This window comes from Silurus aristotelis (genome assembly GCF_946808225.1).
Source record: "Silurus aristotelis genome assembly, chromosome: 18".
In the NCBI taxonomy this organism is placed as follows: Eukaryota; Metazoa; Chordata; class Actinopteri; order Siluriformes; family Siluridae; genus Silurus; species Silurus aristotelis.
The window spans coordinates 17,650,564-17,674,245 of record NC_139591.1 but is presented as its reverse complement, the minus strand read 5'-3'; the positions used below and the strand labels follow the sequence as shown (position 1 = coordinate 17,674,245).

The 23,682-nt window shown below is 38.8% G+C and overlaps 1 protein-coding gene across 3 annotated transcripts in view; it reads right to left on the bottom strand.

The window, feature by feature from the left end:
- Positions 1–3,563, bottom strand: part of kirrel3a (kirre like nephrin family adhesion molecule 3a) — a 140,056-nt gene extending 136,493 nt beyond the window's left edge. The window contains exon 1 of one of the 3 annotated variants that reach the window (XM_083568530.1): positions 2,950–3,563. In XM_083568530.1, the coding sequence (XP_083424656.1) occupies positions 2,950–3,004 (55 nt within the window). In that variant the 5' untranslated portion in view covers positions 3,005–3,563. The remainder of the gene's footprint in view (positions 1–2,949) is intronic. The other 2 variants (XM_083568532.1, XM_083568531.1) reach the window with 2 other exon arrangements.
- Positions 3,564–23,682: the final 20,119 nt, after the last annotated feature.

Genomic DNA, 23,682 nt, shown 5'->3' with positions numbered 1-23,682 from the left:
GGCCATTAGCTTAGGTGCAGTTATACAGGGTTTTTTTCCAGAGTTTTCTACAGCAGCAGAAATGCCAACTCAGCTGGCAGAGAAACTGAGGAAATAAGGAAGGACCGAGAATAGCTTAAAAAGAGCTAAAGGTGATGAAAAATATATTGCTTTTGCTACTTTAATTTTGCATCGTCGCTTTAGTGCTCCTTCTAGCTAGTTAGCAATCTGGTCCTGACACTAGCGACAAGTTAGAAAAAGGGACTGCCTCTGTGAAGTGTGATGATTCCAGTTAATGATGTGAAACTAAATAATATGATGAGAAAATTAAACCAGAGTAAAAATTTGTGTTACTAGTTAAAAATAGTACAAATAAAAAGTGTGGAAGCCAATTAGTGTTTTCCTTCCTTCCTTCCTTCCTTCCTTCCTTCCTTCCTTCCTTCCTTCCTTCCTTCCTTCCTTCCTTCCTTCCTTCCTTCCTTCTTTCCTTCCTTCCTTCCAGTAAATCTTTGCCATACATCCCACCCTCTTTGTCTTTATTGCATACGTCTCGCTCTTTTCTTTCTTTACCTACTATATCTCCTTCCTTCCTTCCTTCCTTCCTTCCTTCCTTCCTTTCTTTCTTTCTTTCTTTCTTTCTTTCTTTCTTTCTTTCTCTCTTTCTTTCTTTCTTTCTTTCTTTCTTTCTTTCTTTCTTTCTTTCTTTCTTTCTTTCTTTCTTTCTTTCCTCCTTCCTTCCTTCCTTCCTTCCTTCATCCCACTCTCTTTGTCTTTATTGCATTAGTCTCGCTCTTTTCTTTCTTTACCTACTGTATCTCTCTCCTTCCTTCCTTCCTTTCTTCCCTCCTTCCTTCCTTTCTTCCTTCCTTCCTTCCTTCCTTCCTTCCTTCCTTCCTTCCTTCCTTCCTTCCTTCATCTCACCCTCTTTGTCTTTATTGCATTCGTCTTGCTCTTTTCTTTCTTTACCTACTGTATCTCTCCTTCCTTCCTTCCTTCTTTCCTTCTTTCCTTCCTTCCTTCCTTCCTTTCTTTCTTTCTTTCTTTCTTTCTTTCTTTCTTTCTTTCTTTCTTTCCTTCCTTCCTTCCTTCCTTCCTTCCTTCCTTCCTTTGCCAGATTGCTACAGAGTCCACAAATTGTCTGATTATTTTTATATTTGGATTACATGCCGAAAGAAAGAAAGAAAGAAAGAAAGAAAGAAAGAAAGAAAGAAAGAAAGAAAGAAAGAAAGAAAGAAAGAAAGAGAGAGAGAGAGAAGGAAGAAAGAAAAGAAAATGAATACAAATAAATAAATAAAAAGTTCTGTAAGACAAATTGCCACCCTCTTGCTCCCAACCAGTGCAATCCACAAAAGTTTGCCATTTCCGACCAAATCACTAATTTTGTCCCATCCCATACGCACATTATCCCGAGAGTGAGAAAAGGAAATAAAACCTTTCCTGTTAGCCTGAACACCTTTGCGTGTACACACTCGTAAAGCCACTGCAATAAAAGCGTTCTGTGAAGATTTGATCCAGGGCTCCTGAGGCTCCTGAGAGGCTGCGGACGACGGCGACGTTAAAAGCTTTATTGCGCATTTCAGGTTCAAATTAGGACTTTCGGCTGCGCTCCAGCTTAATTGGGTTTGCTCCTGCTATAGTACACACTGAGTCTGTATAATGGATATATCATTGAAAGGAGAGCAAAAGCAAATGCAGATAAAGGGTTTTTTAAGGCTATTGAGGATAAAAAAAAAGTAGCAGGAGGTTTGAAATGTTTGGAATGTGGAGTTCTGTGGAGTTGGGAATGAGATTGTGATTCATTATCATTTTAGAAACGTCTACTTGTGATATAAAGACTGCACATCACTGAGCATATGTATAATAAAATTGTGTGTGTGTGTGTGTGTGTGTGTGTGTGTGTGTGTGTGTGTGTGTGTGTGTGTGTGTTGAATCTGTGCCTTGTGTATGGGTTTTGTATATACGGATATTTTGATGTGTGTATGTTGAGTATCTGTGTTGTGTATGCATATGGTGTATATATGGAGATTTTAAATGTGTGTGTGTGTATGTGTGTGTGTGTGTGTGTGTGTGTGTGTGTGTGTGTGTGTGTGTGTGTGTGTGTGTGTGAGTGTGTATGTGCACGCAGCCACTGAGACTAAGGGTTTCATTTGTCTCACCCCAGATGAAGAACTGACCCGATTAACTTGTTAGGCCAAATAAACACACGCACACACACACACACACACACACACACACACACACACACACACACACACCAATTATTATACAGGAAAGTTCTTGAATATAAGATCAGGCTGAACTGTGTGTGGTTCGGATTCCTTTCTTTCTGATATCTGGATCTGAATCTTCAACTCATTAGTCAGGAACCTGCACTTTCTCCTGATCAGACAGATCCAGAGAATTCCATCCAGAAAGCTCATCATGCGCACATTTACACACAAATACAGAAGAAACATGTATGTTTTCGGAGGAAACCGTGGAGATGAAGATGCACATACAGCAACTTGAGCTTCAAACGATCGAACCAGGATATCCGAGGTAGGAAATGAGTGCTGATGGATCTGCTGCACAAACTACAGCCTACATAACACTGAAACCGGATATGTGAATGAACATGAAGTGCAATGCACTCACATGAAGCTGAACCTGGACCTGCTGGATCTGATGAGCATTTCAGAATTATGTGTGATGGATGGAAGGTGTGACATGGACATGCACTGGGGTTCTACTTCGTGTCTGTCAAATGCACAAATTCAGCCCTGCATCCAAGCTCGTGAACTCTATCCTTTGCATTCCAAAGCACTTTCCCTTTCGGCTCGGAGACAAGAGATTGTACGAGCTCGCGCTCGCGCAAACGGGAGCAAGCACGCTCTCGCACGCATACACACACACATACAAACCTCTCAGAAAGAAAACACACACCAAAGCTACGGGTTGTATGCTGGATGAAGAAAGTGTCCATGCACTCACCGAAACCTGAGACACAGAAAACCAGCAGGGAAATGAAAGCGAATTGAGGGAACATCTCCTCTTCTTCTTCTTTTGGAGATGAAGCACGAGCTGATCAGGAGTCTCGGAGTTGAGTTTCCGATTTTCGCAGGGGGGAAAAAGGAAAGAAGAAAAAAAAAACTCGTCCAGTGTTTATGTTCTGATCTTCCAGTCGAAATCACGCTTGGGTGGGCGCGCGCGCGCCTTGTGCGCGCGTGGTGTGTGTGTGTGTGTGTGTGTGTGTGTCACGCGGCCAGGATGCGCCCCACGCGCTCCGTCACTCCTCTCGCTGCCCCACTTCTCGCGCGCTCGGACAAGAAAAACCGGAGACGCGCAAACACAGCGGAGGAGTGGAGAGCTGTGGAGAGATGAAGAGAGATAAAGACAGGAGAAAAACGGAGAGATGGAGCGAGGAGGGATGAAGATAGGAGTGGAGATGAGAGATGAAGAGAGGAGAGCAGAGGAAATAGAGTCGAGCTGCGGGCGCGCGTGCGCGCGTTGAAGGAGCGCTAGATTGAGGCGCACGCGGGGAGAGGTGGTGTTCAGCGGCCGCGCGCAGATGCGGGATCGTAACTCAGGGGCGCGAGTGCGCGCATGGGGTGGGGGGCGGTGGGGTAACACCGAAGTTGAAGCGCGGGACCTAAATAGAGTTCGGGGTACAGGAAGAAAGTAGGGAGGGATGGAGGGAGGGTGCGCGTTCGCGCGCCGCCGGTTAAAAGGAAGAAATAAAAACCCTTCTGTTTTAAGTATTTCTTCAAAATGAAGAGCGACGCCTTCAAAGCTTGAGAAACATAATGCATGCACATATATCAGTTTATTATTTTTTTTTTTTTCTAAATTTAAAGACATTTAGGAAGTCTTTCCATCCACTTCCAACACCATCTCTCCACCACTCTCTCCATCCATTCATTCACTTCGGTCCAAGATTTCTTTTCTACCCGAAAAATCTATCTGCTATCATTCTGAAGAGAAAAATAATCGCCTCTTCACGATCGTTATTATTTACCCATCTATTTTTTAAACGTTTTATAAAGCCGGCAGGTGTGCGTGCGAGTGTGCGCACGCGCACTCACAACGTAAGTGCGTTTAATTGACCCCTGTTTTCACACCTGGACAAAATGCCACAATCTCATCGAATTGAAGGGGGAAATGCATTTTCATCACCTCTTTTGCGCCGTCGTTTTTCTTTTTTCTCTTTTTAAATTGAGCCAGATAAACTTTTCCACGTCTCCATGTAGCTCATGTGCATTTTCTTTATAGAATTATTATCTGGAGGGTCTTTATTCAGATTCATTCATTTGTAATAATGAATTACAAGTACAGGCATTACCGATACGACATTTATTTAAAATGTATAATCCAGGTTAAAGATATTATTATTGATAAAATAATTATTCATGAATACCATTTTTATATATACACAAAACCCCACCACAACTTTAATATATAACATTACATTTATATAAACACCACCCCAAACAAAAAAAGGCCTTCTGACCAGTGCTCGAATTGAGTCTTATGGGGGGTCCCCAGTTGTTGTGTAATTCATATACTATTTACTAAAATAATCTTGGGGACCCCGCTAAGTCAATTTTTTTACTTGTCATGGGGGGTCCATAATGGCTTATGGGGGAATCTTCCCCAGATTCTCCCAGCACCCCCCCCCCCCCAATTCGAACACTGCTTCTGACTGAAGAGTCTGTTAAATCCTCACGTTTGACAAGCAACAGAGCAACGTCTGTGGAGAGTTGCATACAAGTGAGCAAGAGGATGTGGTTCACAAACAGTATGTTTGCAGATCAGCTAATTTATGCAAGCAGCTGGCAGACATTCAGCTCTCACAAAGACATGAGGATATGGAAGCTGAAATATCTCGAGGTGCACTCAAGGTGTGTCGAAAAATAACATTAAAACAAGGAGGATTATGGGGAACACTGATTCTCCTGCTCTAAGGAAGTCCTTCTGCTTTTGTCATTTACACACAAATCTAGAACTTTAAAAAATAAAAAACTATGCAGGCAAAGGTTTGTGGACACCTGACCAAAAAATGATGTGCCTTTTGAAAATTCCATTTTACATTTTGTTTTTATTAGCTACTATTATAATTTCCACTCTTCTAGATTTTGGATTGTGCTTGAAGAGATTTGTGCTCATTTAGCCATACGGGTTTTAGTAGTCAGGTACTGATTAGGTTAAGGAGACCTGGGGTGCAGTCAGGGTTTCAGTTCATCCAGTCTTCAGTAGGGTTGAGGACAGAGCTCTATAGCAGACCATTCACAATCTTCTTCTGCAGTCCATGTAAACCATGAGCTTTGTGCTCAGGAGCATTATCATGCTGGAACAGGTTTGGGTCTCCTCGTTCAAGTGAAGGGAAAATGTAATGCTACCGTGTGTAATGATACGATTCGGTGTCTCCAAGTTTGTGCTAACATTTTGGGGAAGAACCACATATGGCTGGAAAAGTCAGATGTCTGTCTAAGTTTGTCCACATAATCTACAGCGGAAACCCGTGTATATAAATTAACCATGTGTTGATTCAATTAGTAGATTTTTAAGTAGATTTTCAAGCACAGTCTACTGTATCATAATCTCAAATGACAAATATCGGATCCTTCCGACTTTATTATAACGTTTTACTCAGGTGAGATTAAATATTGTATTAAGCCTCTAGAAAAGTCTCAAATATTCGCTTTTTATTATTTATGGTTACATTTAATGTTAAGTGGTGGCTCCAGCGGTTAAGTCGCTGGGTTGCGGATCGGAAGGTCTGGGGTTCAAGCCCCGGTATCGCCAAGCTGCCACTCTTGGGCCCTTGAGCAAGGCCCTTAACCCTCTATGCTCCGGGGGTCCCTTACGAGGGAAATATCAATGTCCGTGACGTCGGAGTGACGTGGGGCCGCCTTCCCGTGGGCTCACCACCTGCAGAAGGGACCGTAAGGGACGGTGCTGTGAGGATTGGGCAGCAGTCGAAGGCGGGGGCCTGCTTAGACTGCTGCCCCTGCGACCCGAATTACGGATAAACGGGAGAAAATGAATAAATGAATGAATTAATTAATCAATGTTGTGGGACATCCAGAAAAGTTCCTGCTTTCACTTATGCAGTAGCAGCTGTAAACATTTATTAAAATTAATCTGTAAACGTTGGCTCACTCTTCCTTTTTTCTCTCTTTTTCTCTCTCTCTGTTTTTCTCTCTCATATTTAATATTTTGTACTCTGATTAGTCAAAAGGTATTGACTTATGACATACAGTAGCAGCTTCTACAGTAGTGCAGTTGCAAGCACATGGCTTATTTGAATACTCATATACTGATGCCATTGTTTCTATAGTAACTATAGTTATATAACTATATATCTATAATGAACTATAGTTGATTTCAATGGGACATGAAGAAGATGTATATTTAATATTAATGGAAGGAGACTCCAGTGCCAGTCATTTGTATCAGCATGTCACATAATTAGCGTTTCTACAATGTACACAAAACATAGGTATCTATAGATAAACTATAAATGAATAAAATATTGCATTCTATAACAATATATATAATAAATTTTCTATCTAAGTGGTGGCATTTTGATCAGCTTTAGGTTGGTACCAGTAACTCCACTTCATCACCCCCCCCAACCACACATACACACATTTTGCTGATGATTTTCCTATCGAAGCACAACCTGAGGCGTGTTTTAATCCTTACTTCTGTCGGTACAGCAGGTTGTTGTGTCAGCGTCTTCTCTCTGAAAGCACCAACTCGAAGGGATTGTTCCTGCAGGAGGAGGAAGAGGAGGAGGAAGATACAGCGCTGAGTGACACTTCAATTAACCACCTTTTCTCCCCCTTGCGTGCTTCGTAGGCACAAGGCAGGTCATTAAAATATCTTTAGAGCGTGCAACATTTACTCAAGGCCGGTGATTAAGAATCGGTGCACTGACGGCTGACCAAGGACTTCCAGCTCTCTCTGAAGAAATAAAGCGATCTCGGTGTAATTGCGAAAGGCCAGAGAGAGAGCCACGGACTGATGTATAGCCTGTGGTCTGTTTCAAAACAGATCATAAGTCCAAACTTGCCTGATTCCTGTCTTATTAAACTTCTTGGTGCTGACAGCTTTTCTTTTGTATTTGTCTACCTCCCTCTCTCTCTTTTATCCGAAGCCCTTTCATGGCTCTCTAACGGACCTTCTGCTGTGTATTTGAGAAAGTTCCTCCTGAGCTGGCATTATGGGCAGCGCTCCCCCCCACACACACACCCCCCTGGCACTCTGATGTCTCGGCTGCCTTTTCCACACAGCAGGAATCCCGTCAGCATTTGACAATATAGATCAAGAGCGTTTTAGTTCCCTGATGCGCAGGTGATTCTGTGTTTTTGTAATGAATTCAGAGGTGAAAAATGAAACGCAGTGCTTTCCGAGAGACTCCTAGAGACCTCTTTCGTTCAGTCTCCCAACATTACATTCCTATAAATTATCAAAATAGTACCAGAAATTAAAGATTTATGCTAAACAGCTTTTTCTTATATTGTTGCTATAGTTACCAGAAATGCACGGGGACGAAGAACTTTTCAGTAATTCCACAACAAAAAAAGCATATTGTGTTGCATTCTATACAAATGTATATGGAATAAAAACAGTTTTGAGGTTATAGAAAACTTTCAGAAGTGAACAGTTACTCAACTCAGCTCAATTCAATTCAATTCAAATCAAGCTTTATTGTCATTCTTCGACATACACAGTAGTTGTTACTATGGACAAATGGTGCGTAGACAGTAAACAGTAATAGTAAACATTTAGCATAGCGGAGTTAAGGAACCTTAACAATGATGGAACTATAATAAAAGTATGTTCGGTGCTACCTAGATGAGAATGCGTTCCGTTTTGAGACTGGTTTCTCTCAAGATTTCTTCCTCCTGCAATCTTAGAGAAATTTTCCTTGCCATTGTTGCCACTGGAACGCTCATTAGGGATAAACTTACAAAAGATACACTTATAGGAATCGAGTTATATGAGGGCATCCAAGTCAAACGGATACTTTTAATTTTACAGGTATAGGTGTGCGGTACTATATACGCAGTAGTAAGTGGTTTTACTAATTTTCACGTGGCCAGTCCAGAGACGGTTAATCAATATAACATACAGCAGTGTTAGTGCGTGCACGGAACAATGTGTGGTGATGAAGTTTCTTGTGAACGAAAGCATAAAACCCTCAGATATCTACAGAAGACTTGAGGCACAGCCCTATGATGAGACGCTCAGCCACAGTTATACATTTGAATAGTATTAACGTTCAAAGAAGCTGTATGTCCGTCAGTGAAGATCCTGCTCGTGATGGTTCCCTGATGACGAAGTGAAGCAAGAAGTAAGCCGTCCTAGGATGGTTGAGGCGTAATGACAAACCTTTCTATGCTGAATCTTTACATTATTTTGGGATAAGTGTATAAATGTGGCAGGGAAGTTTCCCCTTCTTGAAATTTGTTCTTTTATTTTATAAACATAAAAGTCCTGGTTTGACTTGAACACGCCTTGTATATTTAAAAGTTATATTCGTAATCAATTAACATCTGTAAAGTTGTTTTGGCGAAAATGTCCTTTGTTTGAAAGCGCTATACAAATAACATTAAATTGAGATAAATTGAATTGAATTGAACTGAACTGAAATAAATGAATGAATGGCAAGATAAGGGTGATGATCTGACGTTACTTCTACCAAGCCAGAATTTGATAAATTTTCTCTGGTGTTTTATAATTTTCTTATTAATATAACACATATTTGCCTGACACAACGAGGGCACGATTTCTCAATGTCACACGTACCTCAGTGTAGAGTTGAGCATAGAGCTGTACAGCGTGGTCAAGTGCTCTCTAAGGGTATTATAGCAAAGACCTCCCAAAGTGGACAGATGGATGATGAGGTAAAAATCAATCCAATCAACATTTAACAGACCACCTAATACCAAATACAAGCAGTACAGGTGATATAGGGTGTTTGCTTACATAACGATTTTGCAAATCAGCCCTGACAAAAACACCTTCCTCACTTTAACGTTTACACACGCTGCTCCGAAATGAGTCATGAATGCAAATGAATCACAGCATCGCTTTTTACCGAGAAACAGTTAAATAAATACACAATGCTCTGTGTGTGTGTGTGTGTGTGTGTGTGTGTGTGCGTTTGTGTGTGTGTGTGTGTGTGTGTGTGTGTGTGTGTGTGTGTGTGCGTTTGTGTGTGTGTGTGTGTGTGTGTGTGTGTGTGTGTGTGTGTGCATGCAATACTGGAAGCGAGATAAAGTGGCGTCTTCTTGTGATTTGAAGCCAAACCGCTTCACATATAAGATAAGAGATCTGTCCTCTGAGAAAACTGCAGAGAAGATGAGACATCTTATAAACATACAAAAGGAAAAAATACAAATATTGCAGAGTTTGCAAAGTGTAAAAAGTGGAATAAAAATGTCTAGTTACACTTTTACAGCATTACTAGAACTAAAAGTATATATTTTTGTCCTAAAATTGAAATACACTGTATGGACAATTAAGATTTGTATGTGCTTTTAGAACATCCCATTCCATACTTAAGCCTCATTTGCTGTTACTGTTTAATAACCTCCACTCTTCTGGGAAGAGATTTAGAATTTTTTTGGACAGGATTTAAACTTGATAATAAGCTGGTAGAAATGTAGCATTTAATAAATAAAATTTGAACTATGCAAGAATGAAAAACACGCCCAATCTTACCAAAGTTATCCATTCCACCTCTCTCTCTTTCTCTCTCACGTTTTTCTTTGTCTTTGCCTGATGCCCCATGTGGCTCCTGAATCGAGTCTACTGCCCCCTGTGTGAGTGTAAATTGTTCATTTCTGCAGCGTCAGCTTGGCAAAGTAGCTCGCACAGGCTTATTAGTTTTGCTGCATCGAAGGCTTGATAACAGCCATCCTGAAAATTAGGCTACTCTTGGCATGCGGTGCTCAGCACATTACCAGACACTATGCCTTTTAGTGTAGCTGTTTTAATAAAATGAACACACACTCAGAGCAGTTACACCACAAATATGGATCCGAGCGTACGTGTTACCATGATGAGTAATGAGATGAGCTGAGGTAATGGAAAATAAAAATGGGAACGGTGAGTTGATACAGTCACTGTGTTATGAACTCATTTACAGACAAATGACATAATTAAGTCATTTGGAGTTTTTCAGCTGTCAGAAACGGAGCGTTTTGTCGCTGACAATCTCAGTAAGTCACTTGTAATGCTGCAGATTAGTACAAAAAAAGAATAAAAAATAAATGGAACACGGGATGCTATTATTTTCTCTCTCTCTCTCTCTCTCTCTCTCTCTCTCTCTCTCTCTCTCTCTCTCTCTCTCTCTCTCTCTCACTTCCTTTCTTTTTTCTTTCTTTCTCACTCTCTACAGTCAATGATGCTGCTTGTCAGAGCAGGACGTGCCAACTATCCTACCTCTCAGCTCATGAGCTGTGGTGAGCCAAGCCTTTATCTCACACAAACACACATCCGATTGCATCCTGAGGGCTTTTATGGATAGATATGTGGGTGTGTGTTGGTGGAGGAGCGCTTGTTCGGGAAGGGTTTTCTTTGCAAATGACTCGAATGCTTATTACAAAGCGTATTACATACACTGTGTTATTCCTATTAGTCTTGGCTGTTCGAGTTTCATCTCGGGTTCACTGTGGTTATCGTTTTAGGGGGTTGGGTTTTTGCGCTCAACAAGTGTAATGTGGGTGATGCAAACTTCTAACACGTTTAAACCCTGAGTTGTCATCGAAATACAGACGTCTCTATATTATGACATCTTTTTGCTCAAAGGTCATCGGCTCTCAAATAGTAGACTTTGAGATGTCATCTTTAGAATAATTCGAGGAAAACTCCACCCTGTATGATAGTGATTCTGCTTCTAGAATCAAGTCCCAGAATGCAATACAACGAAAACAATACAACGAGTTTGTCTCTTTTGGAGTAAGCCTGGACAATGAGATAATGCTTTGGAAAGTTGACCTGTTGGAGTCGAGTGAACAGTTGAAGATCTACCAATGTTAAGAATTTAAGGGGACCTAACTCAGTTTCGGCCAATCTAGTTTGATCAGATTTATAAAAGAAAGATACAGCTTTACGCTTCTCTCTGAAAACAGCTGAGCTCCTGGAGGCATGCCATGTGTGGAGCTAAAGAGCCGAAAGCAGGCGCAGCTTTTGTGTAACGATTATCTGCAATCTGTGACATGGCTATAAAAAAAAAGGAACAAAAGCTTTATAGTTAAAAATAAACTGTCTAACAACTAGTGAACATCAAGAACAACAGCAGCAACAACAATTACAGTAGGACATGTCTCTGAACAAGATGATCCTACTCTCACATCCAAAAACACTTCCCCTCTTCATGATGTCATTAAGGGCCATACTAGAAAAAAACATTCAAAACATATACAAACCCAGGAGTGTATTTCACACAGAAAAACTCTGTCCTCTATTTCGAACCATCTAGAGACGTACCAGCACCATTTGGATCCCAGTTCATGTGGAGTTTGGACACTTGAGAGTGTTTAAAGGCTCTGGCATGGAGAAGCTGGTGTTGGATCTATGATAATCTTAAATGTTGAGCTATTTTATGAGTTGCTCAGTAGCTCCTGGTTTCATAATCTCAAATGACTGTATAAGACTGTAGAAAGGACATTACTCATAATCTTACACTCCAGTGCTCATGTTAGTTCTCACTCTCCAGTGTTCTGTATTGTTTAAAGACTATAATCACACTCTTGATGTGACCCAAATAAGGATGGGTTCCCCTTTTAAGTCTGGTTCCTCTGAAGGTTTCTTCCTCATAACATCTAAGGGAGTTTTTCCTTGCCACAGTCGGCATGGCTCATAAGGGGTAAATACACATTGTTTACCTTAACTGTTAGATTTTGTAAAGCGGACAAATGTCTGTTGTGAAAAGTGCTATAGAAATAAACTTGACTTGACTTGACTTCAACCCCCCCCCCCCACCTTTAAGTGCTACTGAATCAGTCTATCATCAAAATTCGAGGCACAGGATAACTCAATGGTGTCTGAAAGATCACATCTTTATTATAGTTTCATTCATATAATAATGATTATTATTATGCATTTTTGCTGTAAATTATGTTACTGTGTTTTCGAACAACGACAAATACGCATACCAGTCAGTTTGTTGACCTACAATAAAAAAGAGCTTCTGATATACTTCACATTAATTGGAGCGTTTTCAAGCCGCCGATCGAGTGCGTTCGTGATAAAGTGCTTGCTAATTATTCTAAGTGGCCCAACCTTGAGCTGTGCTCTTTGGCAATCGGAGCAGAATTATGTTGTTCAGTTAAATACCATGCACAAGCATAATCGAAATGAACTGCTTTTATAAAGAGGAGGGCTTGGTTTGGGAGGTCAGGCCATAGAAAAAAAAAAAATTTTTAACTTCAACAACAACAAAAAGGCATGTGAGGTGGAAAAGTTTGGAAAATGGCAGTTCGATAAAAACTATATAAAAAATAAAAATACGTTTTCTGTAAGGAGAGAATTATTTCATATATCAGTGGAAAGACGTAAGGCCATTTTCTTGAACATCCCAATCCACATTTAGATCCGTTTCCTGGTATATTATCCTCCACTCTTCTGGGAAGATGTTCCACTTGATTTTGGAGTGTGTTTGTGGAGATTTGTGCTCATTCTATAGTATGGCATTAGTTAAGTCACGTATGCATCCTAAAGGTGCAATATAAAGCTGAGGTCGCAGATCTATAGCACTCTATAGATAACACTCAAGATGTTATACTCCATCCCATGTAAACAATATTTTCATGGAGTTTAGGCCGTTTATGAGGTGCATTGTTATGCTAAACAGGTTTGTGTCTCCTAGTTCAAGTGAAGGGCAAATTTAATGCTACTGCATCCAAAGACATCCTATACAAGTGGGTGCTTTAAAGATTTTGCTAACAATTTGGGGGGGAAAAAAAACATGGCTGGAAAAGTCAGGCTTCTTAATACTGTTGTCCATATAGTGTATACCAGGATTACATAAACAAAATGCATAGTAATCCCCAACAATTTGCAATAATTAAACATTTTTGGTGATTATTTTCCTATTTTATTTAACATAACCATAAACATAATTTCATACATAATTGAGAGCTGAATATATCAGAAAAAAAAAAAAACGGTAAGAAATAGTGTATTTCCTTCAATTTTTTTATTATAGGCTATAAGCTTAGTAGTGTGCCTGATTTCTTAACAGGGTTTGGTAATTATACCAAAGTAAAATCAGATAAACACCTCTCATTATTATATTGATTCACTTGAAATATTAAAATAAAATCTTCTTAAATTGATCTCTTCCATCTTTCAATGATTTCAAAGTCAAGGCACCTCGCATATCGATATCATCTCTCAACATGACAGACAGATAAATGGACTCTGGATACCCGGACGCTCGTTGCCGAGACGTAATCCCTGTATCGATTTTGTGGGTTTCCTGTAAGTCTTGTACGCCTCCTTATTATATGGCTGACGAAAACAATCTCAGCAGAGACGTTACGACACCATGGATCATCGACTCAGCATAATTCCCATTGTCGCGTTCGCAGCTCTCTGCACCGAGCACGCTCTGAATGAGCCTTGAGCGAGCTCAAGCCTGAGCTTATAGATTTAATTACATTTTGGATTAGTCATAGTCAAAGTGTGGAATTTGCCCCATCCCCCCAACCAGGCTATAAATGAGACGCATTATCCGCAACAGCTCTGCAACTTTTTCCCCTGCTTGTCGACTAAGCTCATGCAGGAGAGTCCCTTTACTGGAGATTACTGATGAGCACTGGGCATCAGACAGAATGATTGTCTCCAGTTAGTTGTTTAGCTGTTCAATTTGATTTGCACAGTGCTTTTAAAAATGGACATTGTCCCAATTTATGGAACCAAATCAGTGGTGATGGTAGTGATGGGATAACTCTCCTCCCATCACTAGATCATATGAGAAAGAAACCTTGAGTGGAACCAGACTCAAAAGGAAACCTCTGGGTCATTCATTTATTCTAGCTCCCTAAATGTTGAGGTTTTCAGCTGTTCAATTCAGTGATGGACACTTTAGTGCAAAACTGGTCCATCATGGCAATTATAGGCCTACGCTATTGTAGAAAGCTGTTAATAATAATTACAATTTAGATCCATCTTCATCTTTACTCTTCACAGTGCCCCCATGTATCTTTAGGATGTTCATGTGGAGCCATCCTCAGCAGCGACCAGTGGTTTCCAAATGGAAAGAACTCCAGGCAAACTAATGGCATCTCTGGTATCACAGCAGCATGTGTAGCTTGACAGAGAGAGAGAGAGAGAGAAAGAGAGAGAGAGAGAGAGAGAGAGAGAGAGAGAGAGAGAGAGAGAGAGAGAGAGAGAGAGAGAGAGAGAGAAATAAGTTAACTTTCTATCTACATAATTATTTGACACTACCTGTTATGTGATAAATTACAACTCTTAGAGCAAAATAAAGATGTGCATTAGAAGTGGTAGCTCACTGGTTAAAGCATTGGACTTTTTAACCAAAAAGTCATGACTTCAAATCCCAGCATCACCAAAACTACCACAGGGCTCTTAAGCAAGGCCCTTACTGCTTAGTTGTAAGGATGTCTGCCATAAATGTATCATGTAAATTTATGTTTCCACATTTTGTAGTGTCCCACCCTAGAACTGATATGGATTACAATTGGGGTATGGGGAAAACTCAATATATTATACTGATTATCACTATTATCATTCTACAAACTGCATGCCTGTGGTGAAACATGGTGGTGGTAAATTATGTTGAGAGTCATGCTTGTTTTTCTTGGTTGATTCTTTGCCTAATCCAATCTTTTTGCTGGATGGTTTTCTTTAGAATTCATGGTTGTGCTGTTCTGTCTGTATTTTTCATATACATTTTTAATTTCACTCCACAGAAGTTTTATGCTACCTGACTAGATTGGTACTTTTCCAGAACCTTTTCCTGGTTCTGTAAACTTTTTGGTATTTATAATGCTATTTGTTTAGCAACACATTTTGGCTTCTTCCAGGAATTAAAGTATTTATATAAAAGTCACATGACACTCACAAACTTTTAGAAACCCATTCAACTAATACAATGACAATCTTTAAAGCTTTTATTTGTAAATAATAGTCCAAACGTTGACCTGTTCTATTAATATGGGATAACCAGTGTACTGTAGATTATGGACACACCACAGGGTGAGGTGCATGTGTGGGGGCAGAGAATACTTATGCAAGCCAACGTTGTCTTTTTCAATGAGCTATTATAATTATGAATTTTAATGCATTACAATTACCATATTAATATAAACTTGTTATTCAGACTGCTTAGAAAATTAATACACAGCTGGCCAATCAGAATTGAGAAATCTACAGCAAAATGGTACACACATTTTACGCTTAATCTTCCATTAACCTCTTTGTTGCTGGGTTTCATCTCAATTTTCCAGCCATCTTTTGGTTCTAATAGGTGATTACTAAATTCCTCAGACGTTGAAGTTAGGCATGGATTTCTTCAGCTGGTCATCTGATTTGAATTTTTTTTTTTTGCAAAAATAAACAGAGCTCTGGATTTCCAGATGCTTATTTGTGAAAACCAAAACGGCTAGAAATCCCAATTCGGCTAAAAAAGCTAACACTGGGATATCCAACACCACCCGACTCCAGCGATCAAGACAGATGTTTCAGAGCATCTAGCTGTGACCCTCCACCAGACACAAGGTCATTTGAGAGTCCCTGAGGTCTGGATAAGAAAACACGATCCCCAGAAATGGCCTGAAAGACTTCAAGTCGATGTCTAGCTTGTTCGTTGCTGATATTGACAATATTGCCTCACATTTTTTAATGCTCCTCAAGTGGTCAGCTCCATTCTTCCTCAATGCAACTTCACTTTTCTCAGAAATTATTATATATATATATTTTTTTTTTTTTAACATAGAACAATTTTTCCTAGAAGGAAAAAGAAAAAATTTTAATACCTTGTGATTTATAAAGTGACCAGAGTGCTTATTAACAACATAAAAAAAAAAAAAATCTCATATAGCGGTAATGTAATATACAGACCAGGTGTGTGGTGGCGTATACAACAGCGCAAGCTCCTCAAAAGCATCTGTATTGAACTCCTTCAGGAGGACCTCCTGCTGTCTCTTTCAGTGAATCCTTCCATCACTTCTGACAGCTGCACTGTTCCTCGCTCACTGCTAACTCGCCACGTGCACAATGACATTTTTTTTGCCTCAGTGTGTGGCTGAGGAACACAAAAACATTTTGCTACTTCAGGTAAAAACACACCTGCTTGGCGTTATCAATACATCCTGGAGTACAGAAGAGTCCTTTCATGTGGTTAGTGGAACAGGCCAGAAATGACTGATGATTTTGCACTGTGGTCAAGAACTAGAATGGCTTTCTTTTTTGTGATAAATTCAGTGTTCAGTGTAGGTCAAGGAAACAAAAAGTACGGCCCTATCTCAGCCAATCATGGTAAACATCATCAGGTGCATGCTACAATACTGTGTATCTGCTTCCCTGTCATTACCTTCAGAAAGTTACTTTCTGTTTTTATTTATATTAGAACTGCTATAGAACATGTTACTTCCTGTTTTTATTTATGTTAGAGCTGCTATAGAACATGTTACATCCTGTTGTTATTTATGTTAAAGCTGCTATAGAGCATGTTACATCCTGCTGTTATTTATGTTAGAGCTGCTATAGAGCATGTTACATCCTGTTGTTATTTATGTTAGAGCTGCTATAGAGCATGTTACTTCCTGTTTTTATTTATGTTAGAGCTGCTATAGAGCATGTTACTTCCTGTTTTTATTTTTGTTAGAGCTGCTATAGAGCATGTTACATCCTGTTTTTAATAATTTTAGAGCTGTTCTAGAGCATGTTACCTCCTGTTTATATTTATGTTGGAACTGCTATAAAGCATGTTACTTTCTGTATTTATTTATGTAAAGATGCTACAGAGCATGTTTCCTGATTATTTTTGTGATAGAAATGCTATAAAGGTCCTGTTTTTATTTATGTTCACCAGATGTTTGCTGGTATATGTGGTATCTTTTACTTCAAATCAGAAGCACTGATGCCCCTCAGGAAGACACTGATATAAAAGCATTATAACCAAAGGCACTGAATTTATCATAATAGGAAATGACTACAAGCTGTATTTTTTAAGATATATAGCTTCCCAATTACACAGGAGTTCCTATTATATATTTATAATGTACCTAATAAATACAGGCTTTTAGAAAGCTCTAAAAAGTCCATCCTAAACAAAGTTATATTACTACTGAGATCTGGATCTCCAGCTTGCGATTTATTCGACGTGCATCCAGAACTTAAAGCCGTGTGTAGGCTGAGGCCGTGGCCTCCTCCTGCGGCTCCCAGACAAGCCAAATCCACTTTCAGATGAACACAAAACAAAGAGGTGCAACCTGGGAATGAGACTGTCCACCTCCAGCTCCAGATATAAAGTGCTCGTCTGCTAACATTTGGCAGCTAATTGTTTTCTCTGCAATCATTCCATCACGCAGAGCCTCGGGCGATCAACGCGCTACAACAAGGTCACGAACCAGGGATGGTTTACTCACTTCATTTTTTTTGAAAGCTAAGAAACAAGACATTAAGAAAAGAATTGAACAATTGGCTGTATGCTGGTATAAAATAATCAATTACTTAAACAGCATATTCTGAATTTGTATTAACCTTTTACTAGATGTTAATTACACAATTTTTATATTAAATTTATATACATGTACAGTATCGAATGAAAGTCAGTACACCTCTCACATTTTATTAATACTATAGAAATGAAACTTGGACATATAAAAATAACTCAACATAAAGACATTATTCTCAAAATAGCTGGCAACAAAAGTCAAGTCGAGTCAAGTCAAGAGTCAAGAAGCTTTTATTGTCATTTCACACAGTGAAATTAAACAACGTTCCTCCTGAACCCTGGTGCTACATACAAAAGTGAGTAGACCCTAAGTGATAACAGCTGTATGTCGTGTAACTATGCAAAGTCACATGTCCTATTCATCATCTTCATGTTTTTTTCTGCTTGACAGGACCATGCAAATTTTTGTGAAGGGTGTAAAATATGGTGGTTTGAGTTCAATTATTTCTTACTGACCACTGGATGTTCAACATGCCACCTCATGGCAAAGATTCTCTGAGGATTTGAGAATTTAAATTGTTTCTCCCCACAAAGATGGCATAGGCTATAAGAAGTTTGATAACATCTTAAAACTGAGTAGTACAGTGGCCAGGGAACAGGCCTCGCAAGGGTCCATCAAAAAAGGTGTGTCCTCGTGCTGTGCTTTTTCAGAAAAACAGATGTAGGAGTGCTGCATCATTGCTTCAGAGGTTGCAGAAGAAGAAGATCTGCTTAACAGTGCTCAGACCACCTGCCGCACACTGCAACAAGTCGGTTTGCATTGCCGTTATCCCAGAAGGATCCTCTTCTGAAGCTGGTTTACAAAAAAGCTCGCAAACAGTTTGTTGAAGGCACTGAACCTGTCCAAGAGCATGAATTATTGGAATTCTGACGAGACTAAGATAAACGTGTGTTTCGCTCAGATGGTGTCCAGCATATGTGGTGACACCCTGGTAAAGAGCACCAAGACAAATGTGTCTTGCTATATTGACAATAATGGCTGGATGTTGAGTTATTTATAGATGACAGTAAATCTGCTTCATTTTTATAGTCTTGTCTGTTGAGAAGACATACTAATATTTGTTGAAACGTGAAGGGTGTACTTACTTTTGTGCATTTTTTCTGCTTCTAACACATGAGCTTTAAGAACTAAATGTTCACTTGCTGGCTAATAAATCATGGTGCCATGATGAAGAGGTTCTCATTGTTAATCATTCACTTCTTCATATATATGTATATAAACTGCATTACATTGACAAAATTATTTCCCAGCCATATTTGGTCTTTTCCTAAACTGCTACCACAAACTGTTTCCCTTCTCTAGGCGACCCAAACCTGCTCCAGGCAGTGCAAGGCAGGCCAGGCAGGGCACAAAGCGAATATATGGTTTACATGGGTTGGAGTGGAAGATCTTGAGTGGCCTGTTAAAAAGCTCTGACCTCAACCATATTGAACTCTTATGGGATGATTTGGAACACTGACTACAACTCAGGCCTCCACATCAGTACCTGACTTTACTAACACTTGTAACTGAATGAGCAGAAAAAGGCTGGATGCTCCTTTCATCTAAAAACTTTCAAAATGTCATACAATATTTTCATGTTTATTTAATCCATTTATTTCAAATGTCCTCCAGATAATGCTCTGTGAGTGAGCTTTAAATGCATTAGGCATAAAGCGAATGAGAAATCAGAAACAAGAATTGTTATTATAAACTGTAAAAAAGTTTATAATATTTAGTTAGTAATTAGTAATAGTTTAAAAGTATAAACTGTTATACTTTAATATGAAGTAGACGCATGCTACCTATTGTTTCTCATCCTTTATCAAGCCTAAGCTCTCATTAAAACATGTTGTAAATGCTTTGGCCTCAGTCTGTGCTATTTCCTTCTCTGTCCTGAGTTTTATTGACGGATCCAAAAGGGCAAACATTGTATCTCGCCAGTCAGCACGTCTAAGCTCTGATTGTCAGGAAATCAAAACCAAGTTGTCCGTTGTAATGTTTTCTGTCTGTGAGGACTTGAGGAGAAGACAAGCTTTACGCCAGCATCTCATTCACATTCATGAGGTCTTGATGTGTCACAGGCTTCACACCGGGTGTAAGAGGGCTGATTAGGAATGATAATGACATGCAGGGTTTCTTTTTCGAAGCATTTGTCAAAGCAGTGTATATTTAAACATGTTGTCTTCAGGGTATATGATTAGGCAAACACATTATGTGCAAATGAACTTGAGTCATCAAGTATAGTAAACATTTCAATCCAGCCTACTGTCGAATGCAGACTTGTTTAAAAACAGCTGCAGGAGAGGGCAGCTACAGTATACTGTAGTTAAACTTACCAAAGCTGTAATTGGAAAAACGTGGTCAAAGATATGCAAACAGACAAAAAGCTAGTAAGACGACTTCAAACACAAAGACAGAAAATGTCAGCAACAACATAACAATCAATAAAAACTATTAATAGTGTCAGAGAACCACCAGCCATGCCTCCCTCCAAGGCTCACACTCTCACTCAGCCTCTCCCTGCTACTAATCACCTACACCTGTCCTACTCCTACTAATCACCTACACCTGTTCCCCATTTACCTGTCCCCTTTATATGGTCCCCATTCCCCCCTCACTCACGGTCCGATCTACCAGTTACGAAAATAGACCACCCATCCTACCTCTCTTGTTCCCTGGGCTTCCATGCTTCCATGCTCCTGGCTACGCTTTCCAGGTAACACTCAGTTAAGTGTACCATCTGCTCCAGTCACCTCTTTCGTGTGTTTGTACGTTTAAGCAAAATAAAGACATTCTGTATTAATCCCGGTTTCTGACGTTCTGTCCATCCGTGACAAATAGAGATCGTATCCGTGCCAAATAGAGATTCTATACTTTGCAAAGATTTTGCAGTTGAGAGTCTCTTTACATACTGTATTTGTGTGTGACTGATTGCGAACAAGAGGGTATGCGAGTGTCAGGGGAGTTTTTCGGTGGCAGGTATGTTTGGAGGCCACTACAGTATCTCTATTGGGAATTGAAAACATTGCAGAGCTGAGATCTGACACTGATAACACATTAGCATCTTTGAAAATCCTGTAATACCGATTATGTTGTCCCACAGGAGCAACAATATAACAGAGTATTCCCTTCATTTAATTTAATGATCCTGTCAAATCCCCATTTTAGATGCCCACTCTTCTTCCAGTAGATTTTAGAGAGTTGACAGTTGTGTTTATTCAGGGTGCTACAAGGGTATAAAAGCCTGGAGTGCAGTCAGCGTTCCAAATAATTCCAAAAATTTTGAAGAGATTGAGGTATCTCAATATATCTTCATGGAGCTGGCTTTGTGCACAGGGGCATTGTGATTCTAGAACAGGTTTGTGTCTTGGAGTTTAAGTGTAGCGCAAATTCAATGCTACCACCTCCAAAAATGTCTCATACAGTTGTGTGCCTTCAACTTTTTGCTAACAGATTGGGCGAGAGCCAGCAGGAAAAGTCAAGTGTCCCAATACTTGTCCATAGTGTGTATGAACGTATATTCATATTTTATCCACCACAGTTCAACTACACTTCTGTGAACATTTTTTAAACCATAATAATAATAATAATAATAATAATAATAATAATAATAATAATAATAATAATAATAATAATAATAATAATAATTTTAATATTACCTTTGCATTAATTTCAGAATCCATTTAACATAGTTGTACAAAACCAATGTAGATTTACTTTTATTTAACCCTGTTACATTCAATCCAGAATAATATTCCTTAATTCTGAGAATTCAAATTTATATCAAATTCAAATTTTATGTCACATAAACATTCATACAGAGTACGACATGCAGTGAAATGCATTTCTTCTAACTCAACAAAGACATGTGACATCAAAAGGGTCCTTTTTACTGGAATTTTATTGGTAGTTATAGTAGTAATTAGGAATAAATGATTAATTACATCCAATAAAATATCCATACAGTAGACAGACTGGGAAATCTCAGTACCATTTGCTTTATTTTTTACATTTTTTATTTATTAGTTTGTTTGTATTTTGTTTTTGTATTTACTAATTCCATGTTTAAAAATCCTCTTGACCCTGTTACTTATTTATATGCAAAAACTATTAAGTTAGCAAAGAAACCTTGTAATGCTCTTTCTGCGGACACTTTTTACACTTCAGTAATTATTTATATCATTATTTTAATGTTATTTACTGAAGTGCAGAAGGGTTGTGGAATATTTAAGGTTTCATACTTCTGAAGTACTAATGCCTATACTAAAGCTATATACAGTAAAGTGCCTGGCACAAGATTAGAAGCACCTTGTCTTTTATTGATCTGAGACACATGCATATTCTTTTTTATTTATATGAAACAAACAAGGTGAAAAGCAAATACTCTAATGAATTGGACAGTGATTGAGTAAAAGAAAGCTCTGTTCACTTGAGTCTACTTTGACATTTTTTGGCTTTAACTGAAGAACTTGTGTAATGTAAAAGTAAGAACTGGAGAGAAGATGTTAGCAGACTGTCTCACTGTCTCAGACTGTCTGAAGGTGGAAGCTTAATGGTGTGGGGTTGTTTTGAAGCAGGAAAGGTTGGAGACCTATTCTGAAAGGAATACAGAACCAACATGGCTCCATATTCCTTACTTCATGTAACGCAATGACATTCTATCTGGACTGAGGTTAATTGAGACCAAATACACCATAGAACAAGATAATGATCTAAAGCATACATCCAAGCTCTGTAAGCGTTATTTAGAGAGCAAACAGTCGGCTGAAGTGTTATCTATCATGGTACGGTCTGCCCAGTCACTCCATCTAAATCCTATTATGCAATTGGAGTATGTATTTGTCTTAAAAATGAAAAAACTTGTCACTGTGCATACACACACACACACACACACACACACACACACACACACACACACACACACACACACACACTGATCTAATTACCGTACTGACTTAACCTAATTAGTTTTTAAATGTAAAATTTTAAGTTTTTAAATGTTTAAAGATATGGTATGTTTCCTCAGTTTAAACATTTGATATGTTTAATTGTGTATAAAACACGGGTTTATGAGATGAATACATCATTTTATTCTGTTTATTCATTTAATTTTGGAATTGGGGTTGTACACAAATAAACTTCATATATATATATATATATATATATATATATATATATATATATATATATAAATATATATATATTTTTTATTATTATTATTTTATATTTATTTATAACTGAAAGACAGAATGCTCTCTGCTCTCTGTCTTTTGATTGCATTTCATTCACCCCCTGTGAGAAGACACTTGCATGATTGCTGCTTGACAGATGTTCAGATTTAATCAGGCAACAAAAAGGTCATGACTGCATAATAGTTACATCCTCCATCCCCCCCACAAAAAAAAAAAAAGGAATACAGAGAGTGGGTTGTAAGGTAGGACTTGTGGGTTTATTATGCTAATTGGTAGGACCGGTTGCTGTTCAGGGCGGTCTTGCTGAAACCCGCTGTGTTTTATGATGAATAGTAATTAATTGCTTTAGTTTTGGTTTCAGGTTTAGAAATGTCAACATTACAGAACAAAAAAATCGCAGCACAGACAGAGAGAAAGAAAGAAAGACAGAGAAAAAAAAAACTGAATTCCACTACAAACTAATTTTTATGTTTTTTTATTTGGTGGATTACATATCTAATTATATTTAATTTTTTTTATTGCGCCAAGCAACAGTATGAAAACAGTGAAAGCAAAACTCTTGTGTGACACAACTTCAGAATAATACACAACTCCTCCATACTTTTTCTACTACCCAAAAAGTGCCATTAATGAGTTTCTGTTGTTCCGAAGGTTATAATTCTACAAAGCAAAAATAACTGTCTGCAACTCACAAACAGAAGATATTTATATGCAAAGACATGATGATTTTAAATTGCTCCTGAAATTATGAGGTTATAGTATTGAGAATTGGAATGCCTTAACCACAGTCTTTAGTCAATTATACTGACTCTGTAATTTGCTGGATATTA